Source organism: Suricata suricatta, chromosome 7, assembly GCF_006229205.1.
Source record: "Suricata suricatta isolate VVHF042 chromosome 7, meerkat_22Aug2017_6uvM2_HiC, whole genome shotgun sequence".
NCBI classification, from domain to species: Eukaryota; Metazoa; Chordata; class Mammalia; order Carnivora; family Herpestidae; genus Suricata; species Suricata suricatta.
In genome coordinates this window covers 124,995,582-125,014,526 of record NC_043706.1, presented here as the reverse complement: position 1 = coordinate 125,014,526, position 18,945 = coordinate 124,995,582, and the positions used below count along the sequence as shown (strand labels likewise).

General features: G+C 37.9%; 1 protein-coding gene across 1 annotated transcript in view; it reads right to left on the bottom strand.

Annotated features, from left to right (window-relative positions):
• UTRN (utrophin) overlaps positions 1-18,945 on the bottom strand; it is a 507,319-nt gene that overhangs the window by 70,537 nt on the left and 417,837 nt on the right. Inside the window, exons 58-60 of the mRNA XM_029943246.1 lie at positions 17,346-17,424; positions 14,130-14,190; positions 1,529-1,590 (exon numbers count right to left, since the gene is read on the bottom strand). Coding sequence (XP_029799106.1) covers positions 1,529-1,590; positions 14,130-14,190; positions 17,346-17,424 — 202 coding nt within the window. The remainder of the gene's footprint in view (positions 1-1,528; positions 1,591-14,129; positions 14,191-17,345; positions 17,425-18,945) is intronic.

Here is an 18,945-nt window from a genome sequence, read left to right as displayed (position 1 = left end):
ACTATAGTTAATAATACTGTATCATATATTTGAAAGTTGCTAAAAGAGTAGATGTTAAGAGTTATCACAAGAATAAGAAATGTAATGATATGAGGTGATGGATGTTAATTAGACTTATTATAGTAACAGTTTCACAATACAAGTATTGAATCAATATATTGTATACTAGTAACTAATATCATGTCATTTGTCAGTTCTATTTCAATTAAAAAAATAACTTAAAGATTTGGTATCAAGTTCCAAAAAGATATTGTAGGGGAGCCTGGGTGACTCAACGTCCGACTTTGGCTCAGGTCATGATCTCGCAGTTCCTGAGTTCGAGCCCCACATCTGGCTCTGGGCTGACAGCTCAGAGCCTGGAGTCTGCTTTGGATTCTGTGTCGCCCTCTCTCTCTCTCTCTCTCTGCCCCTCCTCTGCTTGTGCTCTCTCTCTTTCTCTCTCCCTCAAAAATAAACATTGATTAAAAAAATTAAAAAATAAAGACATTGTAATTTCTTTCTGTTTTCTAAAGACACAGAATCTGTATTAGAAATCTACTAGTAGAACTGGAAGAAAACCCAGAAATCATCAAAGTTTGTACCCTCACTTTACAAAGGAAAGAAACTGGCTTTTCTGTCTTTCGTTCAACCTTTGCATCTGCTCTCACCCATCCAAATGAAAAAGCTCAAGAGAGAAACAAAAGCAATCAAAAGGGGTGCCCCCTCCGTGTTGAAATGAGTGGGTGTGACAGCCGTAGGGCACTGCGTTCCTTCTCAGCACTGCCTCACCTGCCCAAAGAGAAAACTCTTCTGAAGGAAGCAGGCTAGAGAATCGGTTCAACGTCATATTCTACTAGAAATCTACAAGATCAGAATTCTCATTCATGTGTTTCCTTACATTTTTTATTTACTTTTTTGATGTTTTATTTATTTTTCAGAGAGAGATAGAGCACAAGGCAGGGAGGTACAGAGAGAGAGGAAGATACAGAATCCAAAGCAGGCTCCAGGCTCTGAGCTGTCAGCACAGAGCCCGAATCAGGGCTCAAACCCATGAAGGTGAGATCATAACCTGAGCTGAAGTCCGATGTTCAACAGACTGAGCCATCCCAGGTACCCCTTCTTACCTTTTTATATTAATATGATTATAGCTTGTCAAGACTACTTTGACAAAATGAAACCAGGCAGGGTAATTTAGAAAGATGAACTGCACTTAATGTGAACTAAAAGGAAATTTAAAGGGTGAATCGAGGTGACTGCACTGTTACTGTTTCTGTCTTCACACAAAACTGAAAGTTTAAGACGACTCAATAGGAGGGCAGCTGCCTTCCTCCTTTTAAAATCAACCTCAGGCTACTTCAAACCTCAACTGACGACATGTTCTCTCAAGAAAGGTAAAAACTGTTTCCTGCATCGCCCTCAGAAGTTTTCACAGCTCTTCTGTGTCAGACACACTCTTTTAAACAAATCAAGCTGTGTACACTGGTGGTTACTTCCCTTTTGTGAATACACAACTATCAGTTGTTTTGGCTAATGAAATAAAAGCACTCACCAAGGGATTGAAAGAGTTCAGTCATTTTAGGATGATCCCAACAGGTCGTCTGTGTTTGATGGCTGGGGGAAAAAAATAATTATGTCCCATAAAACATATGCAAATGGAATTTTTATTCTAAGTTTTCAAAATGCATGCAAAATTATCCCCATGGTGGATCATTCTGAAACCCAATGTCCAGTTATTACTTACCATTTGAAACAATAAGAAATTTTTATTTGAGCAATGACATTGTAAACAGTTAAGTAAAGAATTTTGTTTTATCTATTTTTAAAAGAATTACAACTAAAAATTAAACCTAGAGATGAAGTGTGACCCTGGGGCCTTAGTCACGATGTACCTGGATCAATACAGCTTCCAGAATAATTCTACTTGTGTTAGGCAGATATAGATCCTCATTCAGAATAAATCCTCAGAGGGCAGAAGTGCTGTAAAGTGTTGCTAAACTTTGGAAGTCCTAATCAGATTTCCAAGGAACAGAGAAATGAAGAGTTTAACTCTGAGTAACATCTCCACCTCCCAATCAAGAGAGGTGCCCTCCTCTTAACCTTGAGTCTCCCCTTCCTTGGTGTAAATTAGCCCTTTTCCCCTGTGGGGATTCACTCAGAACCCTAGGGTTGACATAAAGATTGTTTTAAACTAAAGACATCTGAGATTGAACAGATGCAGAAAGGAGTCTTCGGGAGCTTCCTTTATCTGACTAAAAGCAACAACTTATAGGTAACAAGGCTACCATAAATTCTCTCTCCCTGGGGGAGTTTCAGGGCTATGAAGAAGACAGAAAAACCACTTGCACCTGCATAAACAAACATTTTCACAAACTTTCTTATCTCATGTTTATTCCCCCAAATAGCCCATTTATCTCCTAATGAAACCTATTGGTTCGTCACAAAGGAACCTTCCTCCTCAGTTTCTTTCCACTGCACAAGCTGAGTACATAAGCCCCAAATTCCAACCATCTCCTTGAGTTACTCACTGTACCTGCAGAGTAGGCATAAACAAATGCTCTTCTCTTGCTAATCTGTCTTTTGTCAGTGTAATTCACAGACCCCCTGAAAGGACACCTAAGAGGGTGGAGGAAGAGCTGTTTTTCTTCCCAGCACCCTCTTCATGCACAGTTGGATTCTTCACACCCCTAATGTGTGAATCTCTGTGACTTCTTTCTCTTCTCTCAGCCATCAGCCTCCATCAGCTAACCAGTATTTTTCTTATAGGCATTGAGTAGTTTCTCTCATGATGCTTCTTCTTCACTTTATAAGCAAGTTTTATATTTTTCTTTTTTTTCTGTAGCTTCCAAAACTCATTCACAGAATTAGACGTCTTTTGGGAATAAGATGAGGGTAGAATCATGCTTAAATTAAATGCACATAATGCTTAAATTAGGTTCTTTCTTTGTGTGTGTGCATGAGAGAAGTGAGTAGCTCTTCACTTCAATGGGTCAGTGTCCTTATATTTAAAAATAGTTTACTGTCCCTTTTCTAGGTCAGAATAGAGTAATAATGTTTAATAGTACTCCAAAGACTTCTTGGACAACACTCAGTTCTTATAAAACTGTTTAGTAAGCTAAGTGAAATGGCACAGTACACAAGAGAGAGTGGTATTAAAATATTCACACAATCAAATTGAAGAGATTATTTTTTGAACCTATGTAACATATTAAAAAGTGGGACATATCACTGGGAAAATGACATCATCACTGTTATGCATAAACAGAACCCCCTAAGAACTCATAATTTGCTTTGAGAATATTTAAAGTGTAGATATGGAACTGGGTATGTAAAATGTCCTGGGAATCCCAAAATCTCACACAAAATAAAATACCAAAAACGTGGAGGACTATCTCAGGAAGAGCTAGGAAGGTGGCTAGCTCCCCTACCTGGTTCTTGACACCAAAGCAGAGACAGAATGTCTCTACTTTGTATTCTGCTACTGAGCACCAACCAAGCTATGGCACCATCTTGCTAAGTTGCTCCAAAGACCATGGAGAAAGTACTGAAGCTGTCTGACCTATAATTTTTACTATTCATAGTGTGGCCCAGAGCTTGATAGAAATCCAAAATCTCAGATCTCTAATCCTTATGTTGAACTGGAATTTTCATCTTAACAAAATCCAATGTGATTGATATGCACATTCACGTGTAAGAAGCAGTGGACCTAAAGAACTTCCAATGCACGAATAAAAGTAAAAATGAAAACCAAAACAAAACAAAGACCCTCTGCATTTTGTTGACAGAACAACTTCCTTCTTACCACAAACAAGAATTAAAGAAGGATTTGCTGGAAATAGAGTGTAGTTTAAACACAATTCATCAGGGGCTGCCAGTGTTATGCAGCATACCAGTATTGCCACAACCCCTCTTTTGAGTAACTTAAATCCCCATGGCAACACTACTGTCCAGAGGCAGATATCTCCTTGTAAAGGACCAAATCGAAGCCCAATAACCAAACTAAAGCTCTGAGTAATGCTGAGCCAAACTCCATACTTAAACAACAAATGTAAGTACTCTTTCTCTAGAATCACAAATGCAGAGCTTTGGCAAACAGCCCCTATGGGACCAGGAGGGGAAGATACCATCCTGCAGTGTGGCAGCGGCTGAACTCAATGAGAAGACCCGCTCGCTAATGGCTCTTCTTAGTGAAACCACTACTAGGAGCTGAGGGAACGCACACATTTGGCAGACAGCTGGAGGGAGGGAAATGGCATCTCCCTTTGTGATTCAATACCAGTTGATTCATTAGGCAGAACTGCCAACGCCGAAAATAAACACAGCCTCTGGTTACAGAAGTATAACTGCATCTTACCAAACAACGGTTAAAAAAAAAATAGTAGATGCAGTTGGCTGCTGGACTTTCTTTTTCTTTCTCTCTTTCCTTTTTTTTCCTTAGTGGGAGGAGGGTTTTAAAGCAAAATCCACAATCAACCCAAAGGCTCGGAGTATTTGAACAGCTGCAGATTGCTCAGCTTATGCAGCCCAAACGTTTCCAAGTCCTCCCAGAGTAGGCAACCAATACAGAATCAAAGTAGCATTATTTCCCCCCAAAATGACTACAGTTTCGGTTCTGGCCAACTTCAAATCAGAGAGAGGAGTAGAACCTGATCCTGTACAGCTTGATAAACCATAAAACAAATCTAACAAAGCAGCAATTAACAGGGAAGTCCAATATCACAAGGAGCCCATGGCAGAGAACGTGTCACGTGTCACCAGGGTGCCGAGCCAACGCCAGGAGTGCTTGTGTGGGGAAAAGCTGGGAAGGCCTTGGATGGGGTGAAAAATTAGTGGGTGTCCTGTGAAGCTTAAGTTGTCCCAAAACTATTTAAAACCCTGCAAACTGAAGAAAATTATAGCAAGGCAAATGCTCTTGTCCATAAAAATGCAAACGGTGACCGCTGGGATGCGACTCATTATTATCCTCTGGATATTGACCAGTTTGTCAGCTTCACGCCTACTGCTAAGCTCCTTCTAGCATCCTTATCGGACTATATAGATGCAGTTCTTAGTACTCCCCTCGGAACCTGTTACAACTTCTTCCCCGTTCCCTTAATAGAAAGTTAAATGAAATATTTGACACATGCTCTTTTTATATTTTTAGGAGAGTCAAGATTTTACCTGTTATTTATTTGACTGTTATTTTTCTTTTTTAGCTGAGCTATAACACTATGTAAGTGTATGGGGTACAATCCGATGGCTCGATCCCTGTATACACCCCAGGAGGATTAGCACAGTTGTGTTAGCTACCACCTGTGTCCATAATTATCATTTCTTTTGTGTGTGGACAATATTTAAAATCCAGTCTCCTAGCAACTTTGGAGTTTAAAACACAATATTGTTTGTCATCACTGTGCTGTGTATTCGATCTCCATTCCCTGGTTTTTAAAATCATCCATTAATGCCCTGGTCAGTTCTGCTTTGCACTCGCTCTCCTGTATACTTATTAAAAGAGTACCCCTTCACTCTTAAAGTGTCGCAGCTGGCCTAACATGTGCTCTCTGTATTTTATGGACTTTGAGGACATATTAAACCAATAAGGTTAATAAGTGATATATATTTCTACCTATTATTATTCATAATGTGTTCTGATGAGCCACAGAAAGTGAAACACAAATAAGATTGTACCCCAATGAAGAGAACACAAAAACACTGTGAAATGACATGGTCCAGTATAGGAGACAAGGAACTAGCAGCAAAATACATGTAATTTTGATAGACTGATAAGATACTGATTTCTGGGAAATAGACTAATCCAGGGAAGACACTGTTTAAAATCCATCTGTCCTAATTAGAGTGGCCTTGTTTCTTCCATAAAACCTTAAAAGGTAACGAGAAGGCATCTTGCTTACCCCAAAACTGGCACTTACCCAAATACATTTATGTTACTTATCTATTCAATTTAATGCTTGAAACTGGATCTTGTGAGTTTTGCCATGTGTCATTTCATTTAAATTGCAATTTTAAAGACATATAAGAGGAAAAATAATCAAAGGTGAGTCAGTTAATTAAAAATACAAATGTGAGAAAAAGAACAAACCATACTGTTCAAATAATCACAGAAAGAGAAATAGTTCTTGGCTGTGCATGGTAGACGATGACACACTAGGTCAGGATGCATAATATTAATTCCAGTAATAGCCTATTATTTGAGTGTCCAGCCAGGTGCTCTTTCAAACTCTTTCTTTGTGTTAACTCAATAAAAATTCTATGAATTAGGTGCCAATAGTATCTCCATTTACAGATGAAGGAACCAGGGCACAGAGCACTTAGATAACTTGTTCAACGTCTCATAGTAAGTAGTAGAAGTGGAATTTGAACCCAGATGGTCTGATTTTAAGCCTGAGTTCTTAATATGGAAGTATACTTGCATGACTGAGATTTAAAAATCTTTCTGATGAATCTGTCTAAATTTGAGTCCAAGGTCCATCATTATAATCATTACAAACAATCTCATTTGCCTTGCTTCCCTTTCACTCTTGTCAAAACCCAAGCACGGATCAGCTCAATTACTTGCCTTCTCTGGACCTGAGCAGCTGTGCATGAATACAGCTGGAGAAAATCACTCAACAGACTGACTAATTTTACTTTAAATATTTAACTTCAAACCTCAAATGTCCAACTGCTGGCAACCACACAACATTCCCTAATATACTTGCTTCCCAGACCCCAAGACAATTTACTACTGCCTTCTCTCTTCCAAACCTAAGTTTCTCTCCCTGCCTTATATCATTTAACTTTATCTCACACTTCATTGAAAAACTAGAAACCACCAGATTAGGATTTCTTCATCTTCCCACCACCAAACCAATAAACATCCTTCCATCTGCCAGACCGTCTTCTTCTCTCTTCTTTCCCAAGGAATTCCTCCCTCCTACCAAAGGTCAATTCTTCCCACAGGTTTCTTTAAAAACCTTATGCTGCACTTAATACCTTCCCAATAAGACCATTCTCAGAATATAAATTTTGAAGGATCTGCTATCTTTATACTCTCCTTCATCCCTACCTTGAATCAACATTTCCTCCTCTCTATCATCCTTTTTCTCTTCTTGACAAAATTCTTGAGTGAGTAGGGCACAACCTCACGTCGCACTCACTACTGAACCCACTTCTACTCACTTTCCTAATCCACTCCTCTATCCAACTGGCCTTATCAAAACTACGAGTGACTGCATGTTGTCCAATGGAGTGGCTGCTTTTCTGTCTCCAACTCACTAGACCTGGCTTCAGGGTAGGCAGAAATCAGGAAGAGAAAACCAACTCCATGAGTACAAGGTGAAGTAGAAGCTAAGCATTGCTATGTTAAAAAATCTCCAGAGTGAAGTTGACACAGGCTTTGCCAGTCTCTGCAAATACCTTTTTTTTTACATATGCTTATGAAAGTTATGTATAGGAATATTGGAATCAAGCAGGAGCTCCCAAATAATCAATTTGCATTCAGGTGATTAAAGTATACAGAGTGAAAACAAATTTTGACAATCTGATGCAATGTTATTTATCTGAGTTATTTATCTTCTTAAAGGTCTAAAAGGAGACCTTCTCATTTTGGAAAATACAATTCCCCCAAACTTTGTTTCACTTGAGACCAGAATATATGAAGAACATGGAGTCCTCCTGCCAGTACGCAGATTCTTCCTCTGAGCGTGTGGGCTTGTGTGCATGTGTGTATCGAGGGGCCGGTGGGGGGTGCATTAAGCAAAGGTGAGGAAGCTGTGTGGGGCGGACTCTCACGTGTTCCTCCGTTTGATACAGAGCCTCTTAAACCCTCACAAATACTTTCTGCCATCTTCTAGGCTTTTAAAGGCACGAAAGCCAATGTTCTATTTTTTGATATATAAGAATAAATCTAAGGGAAAACTTAAAGTCTGAATGTCAACATTTCAAGAAAAAAAACCATTTCTGTTTAAATTCAAAAGAAGATACAGAATCCTACTTGATAATAGATATTGTAAAAGCATAAGATCTTCCTCTAAAAAATGCCGCTAGCTAGTCATGATAGTGAAGACGCAAGGCAGGAAGACTAAATTATCAACAATGGATAACCTCAAATCTATTGGCTTCAACTATAAAACACACTTAAAATAATTTCGTACTCAGGGGCAGGTTCCAAGACACGGGCATGTAAAGGGCTATATAGAAACCAAGGCTGTAGCACACCCTAAAATACAAATGTCAATATTCCAGGCATGGTTGATAGAACAATTTGTTACAAAAATTTGTTGTAATTGACAAGGTTTGCTTGTAGCTGTTTTAAAGCAAAGTCGAATTCATGACCAAAACAGATGTACGCGTCTGGGTGTGAGGGGAGCTTCAGGTGACACTTGTTTGAGGGCACTGGGAAGGTTTTCCAGAAGAATGAGCGAGCATCCAACACACTCAATAAACTCAGGGGAGCCCTATTTTGGTAGTGTCTCTGCTTGGGTCCAGAACTCAGAGGCTCACCTCTGACCCAACTCTACCCCAGTGTTCCTCTAAGCTCTCAAACTGGGACAATGAGACCATTAATCAACATTAATCAATATTCCTGCAGGTTATCTGTTATTGAGTTGGTCCTGGGGAGTCCTGTATACTCCTGCTGGTGATTTTAACTCCACAATTATTTCCCACTAGAGTTGAACGGATCATTGTATCCTTCTAGCTTTTTTTTTTTTTTGCTGAATATTATTTAGATTGTTTAAAAAATTTACTACTTTATCTTTTTCATATAAATATGTATTTCTAAAGGAGAAATTAACTCTGAGTTTTTTCTGTATGGTTGTCCCGATTCTTGCACTGTATCCTTTTACTTTATAATCCATACAGAAAGATATTCTATTCATTTCACAATTTATTTGATGCTAGTTTCAGTAACTATCTTAAAATTTTAATCTTTACAAATCAAAGTACAAATATCTCTTTTTCCTCCCTAATGGCCCTTATAGTGTCCTTTCTGTGCTGTATGGTAGAATTTTATTGATTGCATCCCTGATCCTAAAGGTCGAACTGTACAGTAAGGCTGATGGTGCTACTATAATACAATGGAACTGAGTAATCTATAAGATTCTAAGCCGAAATTCCACTCCATGGTAATAGTTAACCCTGGCCCTAGCAATGTACAGATGAATGGCAGGAAAGATAATACTTTAAGTCCTAAACTAGTCAACGTCTTTCTCAGACTATGTCAATTCCACCTGAATTATCTCAATAAGCCAGGGCAGCGGTAAATACCCCAGAAGTTGTCTGCTTACGAGGCTGCTGCAGGGCAGGCTGTCAGTTTTCTCATTAGCCAAGGTGTGCCCACTTGTCTGAAGTTGCCCCCAAGTGTAGGAGGTTTAGGGATTCCCAAGGTGCTTACATCTTTCATAAAGCAATTTCGTTCTTCCCTCCTCATCAGCAGAGCTGGCCCAGTGAGTTTTAAATATTTATTTGCAACACAGATAAAGTCCCAGACTGTTTCTTGGAAAAATTGATTCTCTAGTACATTTTCTTAGGCTTCCATTTCATTAATTTCTTCATCATTAAAACCAAACTGCAGGCTCTACCTTTGGAAAGAGACTCAAAGTTTACCCCAAGACTTCTCCAGTTAAAAATATGGCACTGAAAGAATGCCATCTCTTATCTTGGTTAAGGAGGGAGAGAGAGATGAAGACGGCCGTAGGAGGCCTTTCAGAGAGAAATGTATTTGTCTTTCAGTGGTAGTTACATCTTTTTTATGGATGAATTTGGTTTGGGGATGAGTTTTGTGCAACCTTCAAAGATAAACCGCTTTATGTTAAATTCTTCTTTGTTTTGTTATACATACACCTTTGTTAGCTTTGACTTTCTTTTTTTTTTTAATGTTTTATTTATTTTTGATACAGAGAGAGACAAAGCATGAGAGGGGAGGGGCAGAGAGAGAAGGAGACACAGAACCGGAAGCAGGCTCCAGGCTCTGAGCTACCGGTCAGCACAGAGCTCGACGCGGGGCTGGAACCCATGAATGTGAGATCTGACCTGAGCCGAAGCCAGAGGCTTAACCGACTGAGCCACCCAGGCGCCCCAGCTTTGACTTTCTTGTTAGGCTTAATATTTGGATATCCCATAGTTGCCACTCCTCTCTGCTCTTGCTTAAGGAAGCAATATTTCACCTACATCATTTAAATGGGGTCCATGATTCCTCTAAAGATAGAAGCATTAATTCTCTCCTTTAGACTGTACATATATAATGAGACAAGTATATACAGCTTATGCAAATAAACTGCACGACTGCTATAAAGAACAGCTACTTGCTCTCCAACATTTCATTTACAACTATAAACTGTTATTTTCCCTGGAAATTGACTGATTAGGGCAGCAGAGAATGCCCTTGGGAGGCAAGAAAGGGGAATTATCCTTAATGGACACAAGAATAGAAAAGGAAAATATAAAGGAGATGTAATAAATTAAGGAAAATTCTGATTTAGAGTGTTCATTGAGGGGAGTTAGAATAAGGCAGAGAATGCATAGTAGTGGTATTTTCAGGTAAAGATCATTTATTCTGATGAATATGCACTGAATGTTGAAGGATGTAAGTTTTAGAGAATGCGAGGTATATTATTAAGAAGACATTCTAAAATGTTTGTATTAAAGCTGTGTGTATGGGAACACTTAGGGTTCTATACAGAATTTAGGTTTGCACCTCAGATTCTAGTGGGAAAAACAGAGCCAGAGGACTGTTAAGATGTGAGCGTGAATCTCTGTCAAGAGCAGTGTAATCACTTCTACCAAGGCTAATGCTTCCTGCAAAGCCATGCATTCTGGCCTTAGAGATGACATCGTAGAGGGGAAAAAGAAAACCATACGTCCTAACTTCACCTTACTAAAGTCTATGAAAGAGTATGACTTACTAACAGGCTGGACATCTATGCTAAAAGCACTGGGGTGCCTGGGTGGCTCAGTCAGTCGAGTGCCTGACTTTGGCTTAGGTCATGATCTTGCAGCCTGTGGATCTGAGCCCTGTGTCGGGCTCTGTGCTGACGGCTCAGAGCATGGAGCCTGCTTGGGATTCTGTGTCTCCCTCTCTCTGTCCCTCTCCCTCCCCCGCTCACACTCTGTCTCTTTCTCTCTCAAAAATAAATAAACATTAAAAAAATTTTTTTAATTCTGTAGTTAAGCTAAAAGCCCTATGGGACTTATAAGCCAGCTTTGTTGAGCATACTGCTCATGGATAGAAACCTATCCAATGACAGAAATCTCTGATCATGTACATGAGGAAAGGTAGTGGGGGCCACAGACTATTCCCCTACCTCTGAAATCATGTCAAGATCCAACTGGCAGGACTGCAGAGAACTACATTTTTCTACCTATAGAAAAGCACCTCTGTTACCGTATCACGGCATAACATTTCCTTAAACATATAAAACATATATTACCCTATAGAAATTAGTCTATGAAAACTAGTTCTGCATTCAATTGCTAGCACATAGCAGGTGCATAGTAAACAGCAACCAGTCCATAGGATAAAAAAAAGGAGGTTTGCTATTTTCTCTACCTGATTGCTCTTTCCTACATATGAGCCTTCATCTTACCCAAATTGTCCATGTGACTAAAAATTTCTGTTCTCTACCTCAACAGATGCAGAGAAATGGAGGCAGTGGTGTCCAGAGCTCAAGACGACAGGCAGGAGCTACAGTCCCTGGGTTTGAACACTAGCTCTTCCATGTACTGGCTGTGTGACTCAAGCAAGCTCTGTGTGTACCTGTTTCCTAAGCTTTGCCTGTAAATGGGGGTAATGACAGTATCTATGCTTCAATGGAGAGAATCCATGCACAGGATTAGCGCAGTGGCTGGCAAATAAAACTTCAAAGAAATATAATTCATTTCAGTGATAATTATTATCATCCACTATGACTAATTGTCATTATGATTTCTGGATCAAAATGAGAAGCAGTGAGTTTTATATGATTAATGTGACTTAGTAGGAAAGTTCAAACCAAAGTTTTAATTTTTTTTAAAGACAGAGTGTGTTCACACGAGTAGGGGAAGGGAAGATGGAGGAAGAGAGGGAGTGAAGAGAGAGAGAGACAGGGACAGAGAATCTCAAGGCGTGAGCCTGACTCTGACGAGGGGCTCCATCTCATGATGAAATCAAGAGTCAGATGCTTGCCTGACTAAGCCTCCCAGGCGCCCCAACCTAAAGCCTTTACTCTTGTTCCTTTTATGCCTGAAACTCCTTGGATATCAACTTTTAGCTGAGGAACTGAAAAACGTGTGCAAACCACAAACACACGACTAAAAATTCATAGAGAAGGAAATATGGCTTTTAGGGGTACATTTTTGTATATTGTGAAGGCAGCAAGAGCCATTTCAGGTTTCCTTAAACTGACAGAACAATGAGCTGTCACTGGATTATATTAGAAAAGAAAAAAATAACGAGATCAGCTTTGGAACGCCTACCTTAGAAGTAGCAAATATAATTTAAAGATATGAGTTTCAACTTAGGATATTAACATAGAGGGATTTAGGCTACTCAGACTCTGACAGTTGAGATCCATATTCTATCCTTCTATAGAAACAAATGAGTTCTGGAACCACTGTGATACACCTCAAAATAAATACCTGCAGAGAAAGAAATGCACTGGGGAGCCATCAATTCATGTTTTAGCAAATCCATACAATTAAAATAGGAAATAAAGACAGTGTATTCTTCCCATTCTCCTTTCAACTTTCTTGCTATATTCTGACATTAGAGTATACAAAACTGTATACTGATATATTGAATATAACTAAATTTTTCCTGACTCTTATTTTCTTTTTAGCCAAATTACTACATCCTAATATGCTCCAGGAAACTCTAGCTGCATGCCAATCATGCTAAATTTGTTTTTAACATTCTTCCTCTATTTAGTTGTGCAGCCATGCAAAGTGAAGAGTATAAAGCCTTTTCACTCATTATTTACTTATTAATTTATTTCAGAATTAAAATTTTTTCATAATAATTCATCTGGAAATGCTGGCTCACATAACCCTACCTCCAGAGATCAATGCACTTGTTTATGAAGAAATAAACTGTTAAGTTACACAACAGAGCAGGTAATGAAAGACGCTGGATAAAAAGATTTCTAAAAATAAGAGAGTTCATCTTACATACTTGAGCAGATTTCTAAGTACATATTTCTAAGTCCTAAAAGATATTTAACACTAAAACTGTATATATTTAAGAAAATTCAATTTTTTGCTAATGATAAAATGAGCCCCAAATCAAGGTGTCTCTAAGCTAAAACTGAGGTTTGCAGGTCTCTGTTCCTCCCTGGAGGTTCTAAAAGAATCCCACTTGCTTGCCTTTTCCAGTTTCTAGAGGCTGCAAGCATTCCCTGACTCATGCCCTGTTTCCCATCTTCACATAACCTAACCTTAACATCCAGGGATCAGATGTGGGCACCTTTGTGGGGCCATGATCCTATCTGCTGCAGTACATCGATTTATGCCTAAACTTGTAATATTCAAGTCAATATTCACCCTGCAAATACTGTAGCTATTGCTATAATTATGATAATAATTATTATAGTAATAAAAATGAAAAAAAATTTTAAATGATTTAAATTTGGATCAAATGAATAAATCTTCTCTCAATAAGGACATGTCAATTTCACCCATCCTCAGACTTCCTTTATGTTAGAATCAGTACAGTTTGAGAAATATCATTGTGTCAAGAGTTTGACCCAACAAGAATATGACATATTTATTTATTTAATGATTTTATTTTTAAGTAATCTCTACACCCAAAATGAGGCTTGAACTCACAACCCCAAGATCAAGAGTTGCATGCTCTACCAACTGAGTGAGCCACGTGCCCCAAGAGTCTGACATGTTTAGAAATTTGGTTATTTTTCCCAAATATTTTAATATCTGTTTTAAAAAAATATATATGCTAAACATGCCGACAGCCCTAACCTTATAAACTGTAAACATTACTCTGATTTTTAAACTAACCTCATAAACTAATAAACTGCAAATATTACTCTGATTTTTAAGCTAACTTTTTTTACATATTAAATATATATCATTTCCTTCAGATAGGGTTGAATTCCATTTTCTGAAGTTACAGAGGAAAGCCTCTTAAGTTATCAACATAACGTTATTTTTTGTATCATAAAGGAGAATTGAAATCAACTTACTTGATGTAATAGGGCACTTTATTATGTGAAATGGATCTTTGCCATGGCAGCTGGACCGAAGCTGAAGAAACAAAGGGAGGTTATTGGAAACACTGCTCACCCAAAAGCCTTACGCCATAATGCAAAACAACTGGACACACTTTATAGCAAAGTCACTGAGAACTGCTCTGGTCTTTGTGCTGATTCTTAGAATTATGAAATCTGCTAGGCTAAACAAAGAGTGGCTTTTTAAAGATGCATTTGAAGCAAGGAAAGAAACAACACAGGTTCATTTTCTAAGGCCAACTCTAACTAATTGAAACTGTTGCCAAAAATACTTTTAAAAATCTAGTTTTTTTTTTTTTATTTATAACCACCACAATTTAAAACTTAGTGCTATCTGGAAAATGTGCTCTGTACATATTTTTTGATTCAGCTAAAACCAAAATTAATTTTACCTGGTATATCCAGATTATAAACTAGATTTTTCAAGAATGAGTTTTCTAGATCATTAGTACCATGTTTTACTTTGTTTCACAGGAGTAAGTATCTAGGCCAGATGGCATTTAAACAAACTCATTTGGATGAATTTTAAAAAGAAAAGATTAAGAGAAACCTAGGCAAAGGGTTGTAAAAAACCAAAGGAATTATCTGAATAGAAGAATCCCAAACACTTACTTTAATCTGAAATGCACAGAATGTATAGTTTCTTACTTTTATATTAGACATCACTATGATTGTGATTTTATGTTTTGTTTTACTTAGGCACTTATTTTTTTAATAATTCCTATCATTCCTTTTTTATAAAAATATATTATTCCTACATAAGCCAATTATTTTAAGACTTATTTAAGAAGACTTATACATGTAAAGCTGGGGCTATTAAGGAATTTTGCTAAATGAACTAATAAACAAGCAAATTGCAAAGAAACAAATTATTATTATCTACTATATCTAGACTCACTAGATTATCACTCAACTCTCATACAGCCAGTTGTCATCAATGATTTCTTTTCTGAATTTCATGTCATGTTAATATCTTACAAAAATAAAGCATTCTAAACTTTGCAAAGCATTTTCAAATTTATCTACTGATAAGGAGGCCAACAAATACACATTAGAACTCCATTTGATAAATACTAAAATAAATACAGAAAAAATAAAAACTAAATGCTTATAAATAAATAATACGCAAAAATAAATGGTGAGCTCAGACATGATTTCAAGATTTCTGACCACTAGTTTGGCAATATTTGTATTCAACAATTCTTCTCTTTATAACATGTGAGCACTCCCTTCTTCAACTATGTCCATGAAAACATAAAAGGGTGATGAAAATGTGGAACTAAGGATATCAAATCTCTCATTAGAGCCAACCTCATTTCAGTGTTGGCACCAGGCTAATAGGTCAGTTTCTATTTTGTGTCTAACTAAACAGACTCCTTTTATAACCATGGCTAAAGTCCAAGAAATATAATAAAGCCAACGATTCCAAGCAGCAAGAGATAACAATTATTCAATTTATTAATTGGGATTTTGTTTACACTTCTCCATTCACTTTAATAATTGTTTTGATTTGAAAAACTCTGACCTCCTTGGACTATCAGTTCTAGACAATAAAAGGCAACATGCTTACGTTTCACAAAGTGCATGTGAATTTTACCACGTTTCATTTCCTGAAGAACATGAGTTGGGGCTTTATTATGGAAGAATGGTTACCAGGTAAAAGTGTAGGGTTTCATCAATACTAAGAGATAGCTCATCCTTAGAACTAAAAAGAGAGTCACAATTATTTGTTAAATTCCTCTTTAATTTGGTCTTAGTACAGAGCTTTACACTCTATAACATTAAGTTTAGCAAATCCAATGTAGTTCAGACCTAATGAAGATACTGCGAACTTATTTACTTTATCAACCCTGATGGCATCCAAACTTTAGAAATGCATCTGGGCACCCAGTATATTCCAAGAAGGACTACAGTTACTCACAGGCAGGCTATCTAATGGTTCAGGTGTGTGAAACAGAAAACACGTGTTGGGTGGGCGGAGGTTGGAAAGGGGACAGGAGGGGGGCACATGAGCCCTGAAGAGGTGTGGGACAGAAAGGTCAGAAAATGACAAATTCAGATTCTTGAAACTGTGCAAACAGAAAAGCCTAACTTTTCTGCAATGCAGGTTATCAACCATGACAAAAAAGTAAGGGAAAATATAAATCTAATCAATTTAGTTGGAGGACATGGTATGACTTCAGTTTTCTCAACTATTACAGATACAAAGAATTTATCCTAAGTGGGAAATAAGCTTTGTCTTAAGTTTTAAACTTTCACTTAAACAGACCTGAACTTTTCTGACATGATTGCCAGAGAAAATAAAAGGAAAAAATTAACAGTCAGTGAAAGCACTGGTGCCAAGAATTGTGAAAGGTGTTTGTGAAACTCAGTGTGCTTTCTCACTTAATTTTCAAGGCAATCAGAAAAAAATAAGTAAGATTACAGTAATTTTAAGATAAAGAAATGAACTTTCAGGAATCTACAGGTCTGATAAAAGGCAGAATTAACATTTTCATCTCAATTTCAGTGACTCTAAATCCTACATTCGTTAGTCTTCCAAGCAGTGAGTGAAAAATAAAGTAGGAGCTCAAATTACTTACATAAGATCTCATCAACAGTCCATAAAATTAAAAACTTCATTTGTAGCATATTACATAAAAATATACATATGTGATTTTGGCTAAATCTGCAATACTTGACCAGGAGAAAAGCTACGTATGATCACAGTGAACCTAATAAACAAAAATTTCAAAGATTTGTGGGGACATATTTTTTTAATTTCTAAAGCCGCAGGTGCATTTTAAATAAATAAGTGTTTTAAGAAAAAAAAATAGAAATCTTCAAATATAAAAAGATTTCTTCATTGTGACAACATTCATGACCTTTGCTAATGACACAGCAATGGTAATAAGATAATACATTAATTACTGTAGCATAGGGTACAGGGAAAAACCACAGCTAAGAACGAATTCAGTTTGGCCAGAGACTTCAAAGACTTTTCAGTTGTGACCAGATGATTATCTTAATGACCAATAACCAATATTGTAATTAACCTTAATACTTCCTTTTATACATTTATCTTACACAAGTGAATATACTTGTAGCAAAGAATATGTCTTCTTGAGGGAAAGGGAAAGAATATGCTCATCAGTTCACTTAATGAGAACAGTGAAGTTTATTAGTACTTACTAGAAAGAAAATGCTGAGATGATGGCCCGAAATCTCTATGAGCTTCCTGAAGCTGTTTAAGGCGATCATCCACAGAAACCTGCACACACACACGCAAGAAATAATGTGATTTGAACACAAGGACTTCAATAATACACTTGATTTAGGTATTATTCTAAATGATGCTATAGCTCAAGATATGATTGGTTGTATAGAGAGACTCCTCTATCTCTGGATTCAAAGTCCTGGGATTAAAATAGATTTCTGGTACCAAATGACAGCAAACAGTGCCAGGTACTCTTCTAAGCAGTTTATACAAATTAACATTTTTAGCCTTCACAACAACAATATTGGGCATTATTTATTATCATCACCACTTTACAGGTGAGAAAACTGGGACACGAAGAGGTGTCCAAGGACATAAGGTTAGTCCCTGACAGCACTGCTGTCCATACCCAGCTCATCAGGTGCTTTCCTGTTCCTCTCTCTCGCCTTGAAAGTAGTAAAGCGCTAAAGATCTACTGTCAAGACATAGCCATGTGGCCAAAGGCTACTCATCTCTCCTTTGTAAGGAAGGCAGTAAAAAGTGCCACAGGGAGCAAATGGTAGAGAAGGCTAATACTCCAAGGGAGGGGTGCCTGTGTGGCTCAGTCGGTTTCTAGTCTGTCTCTGGATCTTAGCTCAGGTTTTAATCTCGCGGTTTGGGAGTTCAAGTCCTCTGTACTGTTGGTGCAGAGCCTGCTTGGAATTCTGTTTCTCCCTCTTTCTGCCCCTTCCCCACTTGCACTTTCTCTCAAAATAAATAAGTAAGCTTTAAAAGTAATAAAATAAAATACTCCAAGGAAATAAACAAATGATGATAGAAAGGCAGGTGGATGACAGAGCGACAGGATTAGATGAGAGATTCATAGATAAATAAAGATAGATGGAGAGTGAAAGGATATGAGGATGAAATGCCTTATTTGCCTCCAGGTTTGTTTCCAATCACCTCAATGCGGGGTATTCAAGTGTATGCCAGCCCATTAGCAGACTCTCTGTTTCTGTCCCCACAGTCAGCTCTCTACGTTATGAAAATGCAGAGAGTTGGTACACCGAGACACTACATGCAAATCTAGAACAAGTGCACACAGCCCATGGACACTTCCATTTTCTTTCCCCTGGTCCTGGTCTACATACTGCTAGTCAGCTGTTCCGCTCAGATTATCAATCTTATTTTCAGCGGCCTTTAAATGAAACGTGTATGTCTCTGGTTCACTGGGCAGCGCCCGTTTCTCCTGGTTAGCTATTTAAATTACATTAGCAAGTGCTTCGTTCATTAAGGTCAAAAAGCATTCAAATGCCACACTCTATGTTCATGAGAAGAGAAGATGCTGGTCCTGACATGTAGTGACATTGCTGCCAGCATAGATTCGTTCCCTCTTATTCAACCAGCAACTCACATCTGAACTCTAGCAGTTACAAGGCTCAGACATAAGGATAAGAGAATACGTATCCTCTTTCAAGCATAGCGTATTCCTTGAGTAAGACAGTGATAACAGAAGCAGAAGGCCATCAGGATGGACCACAGGAATATCTGCATGAAGGTAATGAATTAGGGAAATGGGGCAGAAGAAAAAAGGAG